We start from the raw sequence: 14815 nt of genomic DNA on the forward strand, positions 1-14815 counted from the left end.
CAAACCACATTCCTAGGTTTTCCACAAAATGCAGGAGGAAACAGCCATAGTAATAATAATCCCACTATAGGGTATTTGCTGCTGAGATTTTCTTCCAAATTCCTTTGTATTAAATGTAAGGTTTAAATTCACCAACAACTTTGAAAGCGTCACAGATTCTAAGCAAAGAAGGGATATATACCCTTTCCCAGAATCACAAATTAACCTGGCGCATGTCTGGGAAATTCACAACTTTTGTACATTTCCTGCCACTTACCTGAGTACTGAAATCTACGATTGCAGATTAGCGACACTGATCAAAATTTACATATCGTTTTTATCTTTTCTGAACATGGAAAGTAGTCTTTGATGTGAAGGTTTTCTATTTATAGCCCTTTCTGCAAACCAGTTTTGTCCAGGGCTAAATTCACAAGTGTAGTTGAGACTCATACCATTTCCACTGCCCACTCCTTTATGACTAGCCTCAAACCGGCCACTAGGGGTCACACTTTGGAAGATTATACACATCTTGCACCTTTTATGCAGCAGTTAGTGACTTCTGTACACCTAAAAATCGGCAGTTTATTATTCTCTGAATCAGATAAAGAATTTCAAGAATTTATGAGTAGAGGTCCTGCCTTTTCCAAGCATAAGTTACACTTACAAGTGGAAAATGTTTTTGAATCAGGGCCTGAAATATCCAAGTGTTTCAGTCACCAACCACTGCCATCAGCTGTTCTAGCTATACATAAGCCCCTTTTAATGGACTGTCGCTTTTTCCCAGTGTTAGACTTCTTAATATTTCCTCATGCGCATGAATTTGCAATTTAGCAATGGAAGCCAGCAATTACGAAAAACTGCCAGTTGCTTGCTTCTGCAGCTTTTACTTGAAAAGTTTTGTGATGTAGTTTAACTGGCTCCCTCTATTCAGGTTAAAGTGCAGTATTTCCAGGAGTTAAAATCCACAGTTTCCTGAACCACAAGCCCCAAAGGGTGCTTCTTACATAATATTTAAAGCATACCAACATTTGGAATATCACTTTATTTCGAGTATCTCACTGTCCTTTTATTACACGTCAGTGGCAATGCTGCTGTATTGTCTGAATACTCCAATACCTTCCTACATCCCTGACTTTGATGAGAAGAATAACCTAATAGAACAACCAATCCTCTTGAGCAATGCTTAATTTGAGCCAGGGTTTCAGATGGGGTCCACCGGCACTCATTTGTGGGGTACAGCTCTTATTTTAACTCATTAGACGTCTATTCAGAGCAAAAGGGAGAAAAACGCAAGAGGGGGAAAGATGGAAAATCAGTGACAAAGAAACACAGCAAGACTGAAAAAGAATCTGAAAGGGTGAAATAAAGGGACAGAGAGGGTGTGGTGGAGGACGAAAGAGGAATGAGGTGGAATCAAGAGTGCACGGCCTTGGTTTCCGTCACCCCTGGGTTTAGACTGCGCACACTTCTGAGCAAAAATTTGGGCACTGGCCCTTGATCTTTTACAAATTAAGCACTGCACTTGAGAGACGGTAAAAGCACAAAAAGGGAGTTGGCGGACCAACTAACCATTTTCTCCATTCAAATTCTATTGCAACACGTTGCACACCTCGTAATTCCCATGTCTAAGACTACTCAGTACCATCACTAACACTCAATACCATCCATTTACCATTCTCCTTATAACCATGTCTTCATTCACTTGTTGAAAACGATCACTCTCAATCCTGCGCTTCCGGAAAAATCCCTATTAACCAACTAAAACAACCAGCAAGAGCTCTGCCTCCATTCCTAACCCATATTCAATTTGCAGGTGAACCTCTGATTCACTCGGCCTCACTGCACGAATTGGGTGACATGCTGAGAACACAATTGCAATCTCACTAGCCTTTAAGCAGCTCCCCCTCTACAGCCCTGGTTTTTCCTCCAGCACCCACATTATGAAAGCGAACATGCTTGTATTACTCCACAAACGGGGCAAAGGAAGAACCTCATAGCCTTTGGTTAACTACAAAAATGCTCTGATTGACCTCACCTACAGTAGAACTTAACACAGCCGTATCGAACTACTTTCTTGACTAAATCACCCCTCTAGACTCACAAATCGCCTGTCCAATTAACATGCTCCTCTCTCACACACTACACATCCCTCTACAATCTCCTCTCCCCGTCTGTGTTTGCCTCATTCTTCACTAAAATTGCATTAATCAGGTATACATTTACTACTCCATTCGACCCAACTTTCCTCCTATTCCCGTAGCCAGAACGTATGCGGCTATGTTATCAGCACTAAAGATCACAACTCAAGCTGAGCCGGTCCCCATTCTGGAATCCACCAATCCCTCTTGAGCATCACCTCACTCTCTCAGTTCCTATATTGTCACACCGCCTCTTATCTAAAGTGCTGCCTTTGTGTTAACCTCTCTCTTCAATAACTGTACCAGCTCTAAGCTTTAATTTGCGAGTGGTATAACCTCTACTAAAAGAAAGACACAGCTGACCCGTCAACTCCACCTATTTTATGTCCAGATCACAAGCATCCTTTCTTTTCTAGGGGCCCTGGAATAGAGTCTTCAGATATTCACCGTCATGTCTCTCTACACAGAACTAATTAAACCCACTAACACTGGGTTTCTGAGCTCTGCACTATTCATTCTCTTATATTGGTAATGTCATTCATATTGACCATCATAACAATTACCTATACTCAAAGGGTTAGACCTCTTAAATTCATTTTACACCACTGAATACTCCACACTCGCTCTTGGTATCACTGACAAGCTCTCAACTATTAGCCTCCTAATTTATTGATTTAATGTCCTGTCTCCTAGTGCCTATCAGACTTGCCAACAACTCCCTTATCAGCTGGCATCACACAGGGTTTATATCAGGACCATCTGTTTTTTCCCTATATATACTGGTGATATATATTGCTGCTAACATTATTTCATTCTTCAAATTCTCCCATTATCTCTAGAAGATTATAGACAATACTTATTTTTTCCCCAACTTTTACCCCAGAACATTTAAGCCTGTGTTTTCAATTACCTTACAACCCCTCAGCAGTAAATGGCTCTCTGCTCTCTCATTCTGAACTCATCTAAGCTGGAAAAATATATTTCCCTGGTAAGATTAACCCTAAATTTATTCCACACCCATTATATATCTTACCCTTGAAACAATCTCCACCACAGCTTCAGCCAGAAATCTTGGGCATATACTTGAGTCCTATCAGTAAACAGAGATGCAAGCCCACATCGCCTATGTCCTTAGAACGTCAGCAGGAGTAAAGTATTATTTACTCATGTTGTTCTCACTGTCCTATAAAAAGGAACTGGCCCTATCACAACTGTCATTCATTATTCTCATATTATTTCTTGATGTGCTACACAATCAACTCTACATGTGTAAATCCCTCGAACAGCTTACTTATTTATTTACATATTCATTCCATCTGGTGCCTAAAGATATATGTCTTAACCCCCTATATGGCTAACCATGACTCTGAACCCCATTCACATTCAGGACCCTAGATCTCACTTCTGCTTACATTAGTTGTATCTCCCTGTATCTATGATCCCATACTTGCGGTATCATCCCCATGTAAACATTTATACTGTAAGACGTGATAATGTATGCATTGCCTTGTATGGGGACTCACTTACCAATGCGGATTCAATTAGCCTGTTTTTTTTTATCCAACCAAATTGTTTCTTTTGAGATATGAATTGTGACTGTTCCTGCTAAGTACAACATTTCTTGCTGAAATGCTCTTGCTGATTTTTTAAATAAATAACTGAATGAACGAATACATAAATGAATATTGCAGAGTCACCCCATTCAGGCACATTTTTACCACACACCTTATCCAGGAACGTTGCAGCTATGTTTTTCAGCTTGTTTCTATGAAGTTATGAAAATTTCTGTGGTGTAAACAACCATACGGATATGCTCAATTTTGTAAAAATCTTTGTTTTTCGTAAACCCGTTAACACATAAAGGAAATCCTCTGAGTAGAATATCACAGAATGTTTGTGCACCGTGTTTTCTAGATAGAAACAAGCTTTGGCTATCTTTGGCAGCATTTTGAGGCACATGAGAATCAACATCCCATATTTTATTGACCAGCAAAAAACAAACAAACAAAATCTTAGTTAATAAGCTTGAGTATATGGCTATTGGGTTGTTTAGTTATTGCCCTAAATGATAGATGGCAAGTAGTTCAGTACAAATACCACTAGGTTCAACCTTTCGAAAGGGTTGTAAGTGTTAAAAGTAATCTTGTCAACAGTATGATAGGCAGCTTTCCATACACTTACTATGAAAGTGGTACTTCTAACTTACTAATGTGAAAACACCACCTTCCAGGACAAGAAATCTGTACTTGTTTGCACAAGAAAAAAGCCAATCATAACAGCTTGGGATTAAAAGTAGAAAAACAAACACGAGCACCATTTCCACGTTTTATTGCCTGGTTACAGCTACATTTGTGGTAATACGCTAGTTGGCAACTCAAATGCTGAGCAGGGGAATTATCTCACATAATCCAACTATCTAATGAGGCCCTGACGTGAAATAGCATTTTATTAATCTGGAAGCCTTTTCTCTTTGTTATCAATCTGTTATCTATTAGTAGACGAAGATCATTACTTCAAGCCACTCAACAGATTTGTAAGATGTAAATATGAAAATTTGAACAAAAGTATATGCGATTAGAACATACCTATGATCTCCGTTTTATATTTGGACTTCTTGGCTGTGATATCGAATGTGGTCACTTTGTACTCTTGGTTTGGGTCTCGATTAATCACAGCTATTCTTGCAGCCTCCTTTGGCAACCAACAAGCTGCGATGCAACCATTGATAGGCAAAGTACTAGTTATTGTTGGCTCATCCTTTGATGGATTTGTAATGGAATCGCTACAATATATCTGTCAGTAAAAAAGAAAAATGTTGCTTATACCATAGAGCTCAATACAAAAATCATTATACATTATTAATATAAATCCACCACAAAAGTCAAATATATACATGTGTACAATCCATCTTGCATTATACTAATAACTTAGCACCAGACTATTTGATTAACTTAGGAATTATTTAGAGTTTGGCAGACAAAGTACTTCGCACAAATGTAGCAGAGTTGTGTGTAATTATTACTGTTTTTTTAAATCAACACTCCACTGCTCCCCCACTCCCAACCTCCCACACCTTAAGAGAGAACTCTAAGGGTGTCATAACCATGAGTTTTCTGGTTTTCTAAAACAAACTCTGTCCTTTGGAGTTTGTTTTTGTAAAACAAAACATTTGCTGAGATGCTCAGCAAACTTGCAGTACCTTCAGAGAATCCGCCATTGTGGCCAGCTCCTCCGAAGGCATTGAAAAATATGGTGGGCCGTAGTCCGCCAGGGCAGCGAAATAGACTACAGACCACCAATCCCTAACCAACCCATTAAATTGCTTATTATGGGCTACAGAAGCATTAAGAAGCACTATAAATGCCATCCAATACGTAAACAGCGTATCACAAATGTCTTTCAGACATCTTATGCCTCATTTTGTAACTTGTGTGCACCTCCAAGCAATTGTGGCAAAGTGGCATGCTGAGAACATTGCAAATGTGGGATTGACTTTCGCCTGCTTTTGGCGTGCACAAAGGGAAGGCAGTCCAGACAGGGAAGAGTTCCCATCTGTCTGCCATTGAGAATAAAATCAAGGACGCATACAGTATTCTCCCTGGGCCACTACTGGCTCTGCCGCAATTGATGGCACAGTGAACACATTCACATGGCACTGTGACCTCTCATGCTGAAAGATGCTGCAGTACCAAAGCTAGAAAGACTTCTGTTGGCTCATTCATGCCTTTGTATTTTATGTTGCTAAGCACAGTGGTGAACAAAGCCAAAATGCATCTCTTGAATATTATTGAGGCACTCGGTGTGCAAATCACTGTACCCAGACTGTTCAAGGAGTGACATCTTCCAGGATCCATCTGTGGACAAATAACCACAGCGCAAGACAGTACAGTTTGGTAGCACTGTCATCAGCTCACTTTGCATGTGTGATGCAGATCCTATAAAATAGCTCACTGTTCTTAGAGCCGATCAAATTCAATTTGAGGAGTACCGTAAAAAAATATTACCACCCATCCGTCCCCAAAATTACAGGGCCTATAACCTGATGGTGAGTCGTCATCCTGAAAACTTAGCACCCAATTTAATTCTTAGCAAAGAACTTCGTTGCAATGGCGACTGAGTTCTCTCCCTGCCAACGCAGTGGTCTGCTTGCGCTATTTATATGAGGGCAGACCATAGGTTTGGCTATGGTGGTGACTACGTTGTCATCGCCGTAGCCTAACCTATCCAACAGCCCGACGGAGTAAGGGCCATTGGAGAATTGGCTGTATGTTCGTCCACCCAATTAGGATGGGCAGATCTAGGATAAATAGCCAGGTCCATCATCGTCAAGTAAACCCTGGCAGTAAGGGACAGTAAAAAAACAAAAAAATGCCCTTTCCCTCGCCATGGAAGATGATTCCCATGGCGATGAAAGCATTACCATTTTTATTTCCTGAACTAAACTAAACCAGTTTGCTGCAAGGACTCGTCATGTTAACGGAGCTCTGCACCAAACTGCAAAAAGCATTGATAGAAATCACTGTGACTTTGGTTTCTGGCAATGCTTTCGACATAACCACCAGCTTGGCAGCCATTTATAAGTTCGCGGGTGGCATCCCCGTCAGGGCAACAGAGTGATTTACCCCATCGTCCTGGTGGAGAAACAGTCCTCCCACTGAAATTTAAATCCGCCCGTTAGTTCTTGTAACTTTTTCTAAACACTCTTCAGGGTTCCACTTATTACAAACTAGCCCACCGCCTCTCATTTTCTTGTTTTCCTTCCAGCCATCTACATGCTGGAAGTTTTATTCCCAGCCCCTGCAGATTCAGCAGGTGTGGTAAGTGCTTAAATGTATCACATTGTGGTGTAAGCTGAAGGACAGTGCTGCGAGTCCTCCTGGTCTGCCGCATTGTGTAGCGCTCTAGAGTTTGCATGGGGTCTCGGCTGAGCCCCGGAAACACAAGCACACATTGTATCACCTTCTGGCCAGGCGTGGCCAGAAGGCTATAAATAAATGGACGGGAGTCGCACGGGACTTCCGGTCCGGCAGAGCACTCATGAGTGTGTGTAGTTCATTATATGCATAGTGCATGTGGTAATGGTTCCTGGCCGATGTCCTATCCCATGATTTGTTCCCTCCCCAGCAGCACAGAAGGCGAGTCCCCACACTGACGACGAGGGCGGGATCCGTGAGAAGTGCCCCAACACGAAGAAACGATACCTGGACTCGAGAGCGGTGGTCGGCATCATCGTGGTGAGGCTCCTGACTGGGAACTACTCGATAGCCGTGATCGGCAGCATCGCGGTGAAGCGCCTGACGGGCAACTCTAGCACCGGTAAGCAGCAAGCGTCTGAGCCTGCGTGGGGAACCGGTGGTCGGAGCACTGAAGAGACGCGATTGCCAGGAGCAGGCTGGGCCTCCGAAAAGCCCAGAGTCAGCAGCGAGGTGCGCGCATGCGCAATAGCAGCAGGGCCCGTCACAACCACGCGAACCGCGTGAGAAGGCCCAGGAAAGACGCTGCAGTCGTCGAGGAGCCAGCAGGAGAGGAGAGATAGCACACAAACCCAGGGGCAAGAAAGGACATCCACACAGGCGCAGGAAGCCAACAAGCATTGGCAACCACAGAAGTATATCGACAAGAAGATAGAAGCACCCCCAAGAGGCATAACAAACCAAACAAACATTGGCAACAGCAAGAAAAAAATAAAATAAAAGGGAAAACAAGGATCCCCTATATGCTGTGATCAAAGAACTTAAGAATCAACTGACACATAGCCCAAAAGCACCTGAAGCAAGCACACAATCACTCCAGAGCAAGTGAGGCCCCAACAAGCACTGACACTGACAAGGCCCCGAAGACCACAGCATGTCCAATCAACCAGGGGCCGCCGCCGCTGGGGGACAACAATCCGGAAATCCACCGGCTATCGCAGCAGGAGGACAACAGCAAGGACCACCACCGGTACAACCAGCAGTTCCGCAGGCACAACAATCAGTGCATTCTCAAATCCAAGCACTGCCGCCCTTCAGCGAGCTTATCGACCCAGCAACAGCAGCTCCGCGGTGGGCAGTGTGGATAGGACAGTTAAACAACTACTTTGTGGCCCCTAGAGAGAAGGACAACGAAGTCAAAAGGTCACTGCTATTGCATTTCGGTGGCACTGAGGTCTACAAACTCTTTTCACATCTACCAAACACCGGAGCAGCCACAGAATATGACGCTGCTGTACAGGCCCTCAATGCCCACTTTGACCCGCAACTCAACCCGCACTACGAACGGTTTAAATTCCGGCAGTCGAGGCAGAGAGAAGGTGAAACAATGGACGCATTCCACGCATGCCTGAGAGAGTTAATCAGCACATGCACAGAAGACGACCAAACAAAGGAAGTCACCGCGCAGCTAATTCAAGGGTGCCGCAACAAGCCATTAAGAACACTAATACTGCGTCAGCCTCTTACCACGCTCGAAGAGATACTGCTGCTAGCGCAGTCGCATGAGCTCTCTGAAGTCAGATCCACAGCGATGGAAGCAGCCCTGAATCCGCATGCAGATACCGGAGCAACGGTGAAAACGGAGAGAGTAGATGCAATTCGCAACCCCCATAGGGGTGGGCGAGGGTGATGGCCAACAAGAACGCAACGACGGTCGTCGTGTGACTACTGCGGACAGGGGGAGCATGCCCCGGAGAGTTGCCCGGCTCGAGGGAAGACATGCTCGAAGTGCAGAGTGCAAAACCATTTTGCAAGTGTGTGCAGATGTGGTTTCCGTGGAAGGAACCAGTCAGGGAGGAAGACGTTATCTGGTGCTGTCCGACACCTAACCATGGATGTCAACCAATCCCTACGCTCCACAAAACACCACCATCGCAATTATGATTGCCTAGATGACTCCTCCACTGAGGACGACGAGGAATGCTACTTCGTATCATTCACCAGCGATCTGAAAAGAAGGCGGCGGCCGCAGTCCAAATGTCAGGTTCAAATTGATGGATCAACAGTGACAGGTGTGATTGACACGGGAGCCACCTTAAACGTGATGGGGATACAGCACTACAAGGCTCTCCGCCCAAGACCGCAGCTGACCCCTTCCAAGGTCCGGATACTAACATATGGGAGCCAAGAACCACTTCCCCCTCCGAGGAAAATTGTTCGTTCAAGTCAAATCTGAAGACCGCGAAGTGATGACGACATTTCACATCGTCGACAAAGAGGCTGATCTGCTAGTCGGGAGCCACAAAGGAGGATCTCAGCCTCATCGCATTCGCCAACGCTGTAAAGGACCTGCAAACTGAAGACATCTTGCAACGATTCCCATCTCTATTCAAAGGCCTAGGGACAGTCGAGAGCACCTGTGAAGCTCCACATCGATAAAACTATTCAACCGGTTGCACTACGACACAGGAGGGTGCCTTTCCACCTACGTGCAGCAGTGGAACAAGAACTGGCTCAGTTGGAGGCACAGGGAGTCATTAAGAAGGTGACTGGCCCAACACCATGGGTGTCCCCCATGGTGATAGCAGAGAAACCCCGTCAACCAGGGAAGATAAGAATTTGCATCGACATGCGGATGCCCAACAAGGCCATAAAGAGAGAGAGACACATCACACCCACCGTAGATGATATCTTAGCAGACTTGAATGGAGCCCAATGGTTCTCAAAGCTAGACTTGAATGCAGGACACCACCAGTTGAGATTGGCCAAAGAGAGTAGGTATATAACTACGTTCTCAACGCATCTGGGACTCCGAAGATACAAAAGACTGAACTTCGGAATATCTTCGGCCGCAGAGATATTTCAAAACACAATCAAAGAAATACTGTCAGGTTTACCAGGAGTACTCAATGTCAGTGATGACATACTTATACACTCCAAAACAAGTGAAGAGCATCATCACAGACTGAGAGCCACGCTAAAGAGACTGGCGGAACATGGTGTCACCCTACACAAAGAAAAGTGCAAATTCTTTCAGACATCCATAGAATTCTTCGGATATGTATTTGATGCCGATGGAGTCAAGGTGGATCCCCGAAAATCTCAGGCCATTAGACATGCGCCCGCACCAACGACAGCGTCTGAAGTAAGAAGTTTCCTTGGCATGGCACAGTACTGCGCAAGGTTTATCCCCAACCTAGCCACCGTTGCGGAGCCCCTACGGAACTTGACAAAGAAAGAGAGTCCGTGGAAATGGGCGAAAGAAGAGGAAGAGGCATTCAACAAGGTAAAAGAAGCTCCACTGGACGGAACCACAATGGCGTACTTTGACACCACCAAACGTACTGAAATCTTGGTAGATGCTAGCCCGGTCGGCCTGGGAGCACTTTTAACTCAGGAGACTCAACCCGGAGTGTGGGCCCCCCTAGCATTTGCCAGCAAGGCGCTCACCCCACTGAATCGCGATACTCACAAATTGAAAGGGAAGCGTTAGCAGTGAAATGGGCATGCAACCACTTTCATTTGTATATAACGGGACATCCGTTTAGAATGGTAACAGACCACCAACCATTAATACCGCTGTTTAAAGGCACTGCTCGTCACCCCCCACCTCGAATTGAGCATTGGGCCATTCAAATACAGCAGTATCAGATGGACATCGTCTACAGGCCGGGCTCAAAGAACCCTGCTGATTTCTTATCCCGCCATCCAACTACAGAGGAAATGGCCAAGAGTGAACAGGAGACACGACTGGAGGAATTTGTGAACATCAATCAATCATGCCATTTGTATAGCGCACTACTCACCCGGGAGGGTCTCAAGGCGCTTGGGGGGAGGGGTATGCTACTGCTCGAACAGCCAGGTCTTGAGTTGTTTCCTGAAGGCGAGATGGTCCTGGGTCAGCCGAAGGTGGATGGGGAGGGAGTTCCAAGTCTTGGCAGCCAGGTAAGAGAAGGATCTTCCTCCGGCGGTGGCTCTTCGGATGCGTGGTACGGCTGCGAGGGCGAGGCTGGTGGACCGTAGCTGGCGGGTGGGCGTGTAGAAGGTCAGGCGGTCGTTGAGGTACTTGGGGCCCAGGTCGTGGAGAGACTTGTGTGCGTGGGTGAGGAGCCGGAACGTGATCCTCTTGTCGACGGGGAGCCAGTGCAGGTTCCTCAGGTGGCTGGACATGTGGCTGTGTCGGGGGACATCCAGGATGAGTCGGGCGGAGGCGTTCTGGATGCGCTGGAGTCTTTTCTGTAGCTTGGCTGTGGTTCCGGCGTAGAGGGCGTTTCCGTAGTCCAAGCGGCTGGTGACGAGTGCCTGGGTGACAGTCTTCCTGGTCTCGGTCGGGATCCAGCGGAAGATCTTGCGAAGCATACGCAGGGTGTTGAAGCACGATGAGGAGACGGCATTGACTTGTCTGGTCATCAAGAGGGAGGGGTCCAGGATGAAGCCCAGGTTGCGTGCGTGGTCGGTTGGCTTGGGTGCGATGCCCAGGGCTGGGGGCCACCAGGAGTCGTCCCAGGCGGAGGGCGAAGATCCCAGGATGAGGACTTCCGTCTTGTCCGAGTTCAGTTTCAGGCGGCTGTCCTTCATCCACTCGGCGACGTCTTTCATCCCTTCGTGTAGGCAGGTTCTGGCGGTGTCGGGGTCTCTGGTGAGGGAGAGGATCAGCTGGGTGTCGTCGGTGTAAGAGATGATGTTGAGGTTGTGCTGGCGTGCGATGGCTGCGAGAGATTTCATGTAGATGTTGAAGAGGGTGGGGCTGAGTGAAGATCCTTGCGGGACGCCGCAGATGACTTCGGTGGCCTCGGAGCGAAACGGGGGGAGGCGGACTCTTTGTGTTCTACCGGCGAGGAACGAGATGATCCACTCCAGTGCCTTCTCTTGGATACCGATGTTGCTGAGGCGCTGGACTAGGGTGCGGTGGCAGACCGTGTCGAACGCAGCGGAGAGGTCCAGGAGGATGAGGGCCACTGTTTCCCCCTTGTCGAGCAGGGTCCGGATGTCGTCGGTGGCTGCGATGAGGGCGGTCTCGGTGCTGTGGTTGGCTCTGAAGCCGGACTGCGAGGGGTCGAGGGATCCGTTCGTCTCGAGGAAGGCGGTCAGCTGTCTGTTGACGATCTTCTCGATTACTTTAGCAGGAAAAGGGAGGAGCGAGATGGGGCGGAAGTTTTTGAGATCGGTGGGGTCCGCTGTAGGTTTCTTCAGGAGGGCGCTGATCTCGGCGTGCTTCCAGCTCTCCGGGAAGGTGGCGGTGTTGAAGGAGGCGTTCATGATGTTCCGCCGGAGTTGGGGTGCGATGGTGGAGTCGGCCTTGTTGAAGACGTGGTGTGGGCAGGGATTGATTGGTGTTTCGGAGTGGATGGTGTTCATCGTGCGGGCTGTGTCTTCGGTGGTCACCGTGGTCCAGGTGCGAATGGTGGCGGTGGGGGGCGTTGGTTCGACGGTTGGGTGCGTGGGTGGGGTGCCGAAGCTGTTGTGGATGTCGGCGATCTTGCGGTGGAAGAACGAGGCGAGGGAGTCGCAGAGGTCTTGTGACGGAGTGATGTCGTTGGTGCTGGGGTTGGAGAACTCCTTGACGATAGTGAAGAGCTCTTTGCTGTCATGGGCGTTGTTGTCCAGTCGTTCCTTCAGGGATTTCTTCTTGGTGGTGCGGATGAGCTGGTGGTGCTTGCGGGTAGCGTGTTTGAGGGCGGTCATGTTGTCGGTGGTCCGGTCGAGGAGCCAGGCTTTCTCGAGGGTGCGGCAGGTCTTCTTGGAGTCCTTGAGGTCGTCAGTGAACCAGGATGCCTTCTTGCTTCTGGGTCTGCTGGGAGTGTTCTTTAGTGGCGCGAGGTCGTCGGCGCAGGCGGTCAGCCACTGTGTGAAGTTGCGGGCTGCTTCGTTGGGGTCCGTTGTGTTGGCGGGTGGGCTCTGGCTGAGGGAGGTGGTGAGCTGTTCTGCGGTGATCTTGCACCAATTCCTGTGAGGTACCTGTTGCGGGTGGTGGTGGTTCGTGGATCTTTTGAAGCTGAAGTGGATGCAGCTGTGGTCGGTCCAGAGGAGTCCGGTGGCGTGGCTGAAGGTGATGTACTTGTTGGAAGAGAAGACGGGATCAAGCGTGTGGCCGGCGTAGTGGGTGGGGGTGTTGACCAGTTGCTTGAGTCCGAGGTTGGCGAGGTTTTCCAGCAGGGCGGTGGTGTTGCGGTCCTTGTTGTTCTCCAGGTGGAAGTTGAGGTCCCCGAGGAGGATGTAGTCAGTGGAGGGGAGGGCGTGCGGGCTGATGAAGTCTGTGATGTCTTCGCTGAATTGTGTGCGTGGTCCCGGGGGTCTGTAGACGAGGGTGCCTCTGAGGGTCGTCTTAGGGTCGGTGTGAATCTGGAAGTGGAGATGTTCGGCTGCGGCGAAGGAGTCGTTGGCGTCGGTCGTGATGCGGATGGTGTTCCTGTGGACGATGGCGATGCCACCTCCGGTCTGGGTGATGCGGTCCCTCCTGATGATCTTGTACCCGTCCGGGATGGCGATGGCGATGTCGGGTGCAGAGGAGGCGTTCATCCAGGTTTCCGTGAGGAAGGCGACGTCCGGTGATGTAGCGTCGAGGAGGTTCCAGAGTTCCACGGCGTGTCTGTGGACGGAGCGGGTGTTGATCAGGATGCACTTGAGGTGGTTGCTGCTGGTGTTTGTCTTGGCGGGTGCGGGGCAGGTTCGGCGGCAGGTGAACTTGCAGGTGCAGCAGGTGAAGGGTCCGTGGGTGCGTCTCGGGGTGGCTCGGCAGCAGGCGTGGGTCCGGCCGGCATTGAGTGCGTTGAGAGTGGCGGCGTCGTAGGTCAGTCGGGGCGTCTTGCCTCGGCGGGGAGGGCCAGGGGTCCTGGCGCTGGGCGCGGGCCAGGCGCGGACGGGCGCAGACGGGCTTACCTTTGGCGCGCCTTCGGCGCTCAATCGGCGCTCCCGCTGCGCGCGTCCGCTGCGCGGTCGCTCTGGGGGCGTCATAAGTAAGGAACCGGGAGGGAGGAGCAGCTGGGTGGCGGGAGCGGGGCGGTGAATGGAATCACAGGGGGGCGGGGCCGCAGGGAGGCAGCGGCGGGAAATTCCAAGAAGCAGCGGGCGGCGGGAAATTCCAAGAAGCAGCGGGCAGCGGGAAATCCCCAGGAGCAGCGGGAAATTCCCAGGAGCAGCGGGAAATTCCCAGGAGCAGCGGGCAGCGAGCGAAGGAATCTGCAGGCAGGAGGCGGCAAAGGCAGGCAGGAGCGGCAGCAGTGAGTGGGGCGACCACACCCTGTGGAGGGCTGAGCGGTGAGGAACATGATATCCCAGTGGGCTTGTCCGCAAGCAATGTCAGCTGATGCAATTATAAGCCAGTATGCAAATTACGCAGTCATCCAACGAGTGTCCGAAGCCATACAAGCAGGGTCCTGGAAAGGATTCCTACACAACACTCAGGAGTGGAGTGAAACGGACCGCTCATGCCTAGGAAAGTTTTGGAAGGTGCATAATGAGCTTAGCATAGCCGCGAATGGACTATTACTGAGAGGGCCCCGAGTGGTGATACCTTTAACTCTACAAGTGCAAGCGACAGCGCTTGCCCATGCCGGGCATCAAGGCACCCGAAGGATGAAAGCCCGCATGAGGGAAAAAGTATGGTTTCCCGACCTCGAAAAAGAAGTAGACACGATGGTACAAAACTGCAGAGCGTGCCAGGTGACAAGTGCACCCGAGGCCTCTGCACCTGTCGTGACAGAAGACCCAGCTCCAGCCCCGTGGTCATGGGTCAGCTTGGATTTCGGCAGCTTCCCTGATGGGAGAATCACCGTGGTCCTCATA

The 14815-nt window shown here is 49.0% G+C and overlaps 1 protein-coding gene across 1 annotated transcript in view; it reads right to left on the reverse strand.

Annotated features, from left to right (window-relative positions):
- The window catches only part of FBXW12 (F-box and WD repeat domain containing 12), a 171141-nt gene that overhangs the window by 69780 nt on the left and 86546 nt on the right, over positions 1-14815 (reverse strand). The window contains exon 7 of the mRNA XM_078661627.1: positions 4703-4910. Within this exon, the coding sequence (XP_078517753.1) occupies positions 4703-4910 (208 nt within the window). The remainder of the gene's footprint in view (positions 1-4702; positions 4911-14815) is intronic.

The sequence above is a fragment of the Lissotriton helveticus genome, chromosome 9 (genome assembly GCF_964261635.1).
Source record: "Lissotriton helveticus chromosome 9, aLisHel1.1, whole genome shotgun sequence".
Taxonomy (NCBI): domain Eukaryota; kingdom Metazoa; phylum Chordata; class Amphibia; order Caudata; family Salamandridae; genus Lissotriton; species Lissotriton helveticus.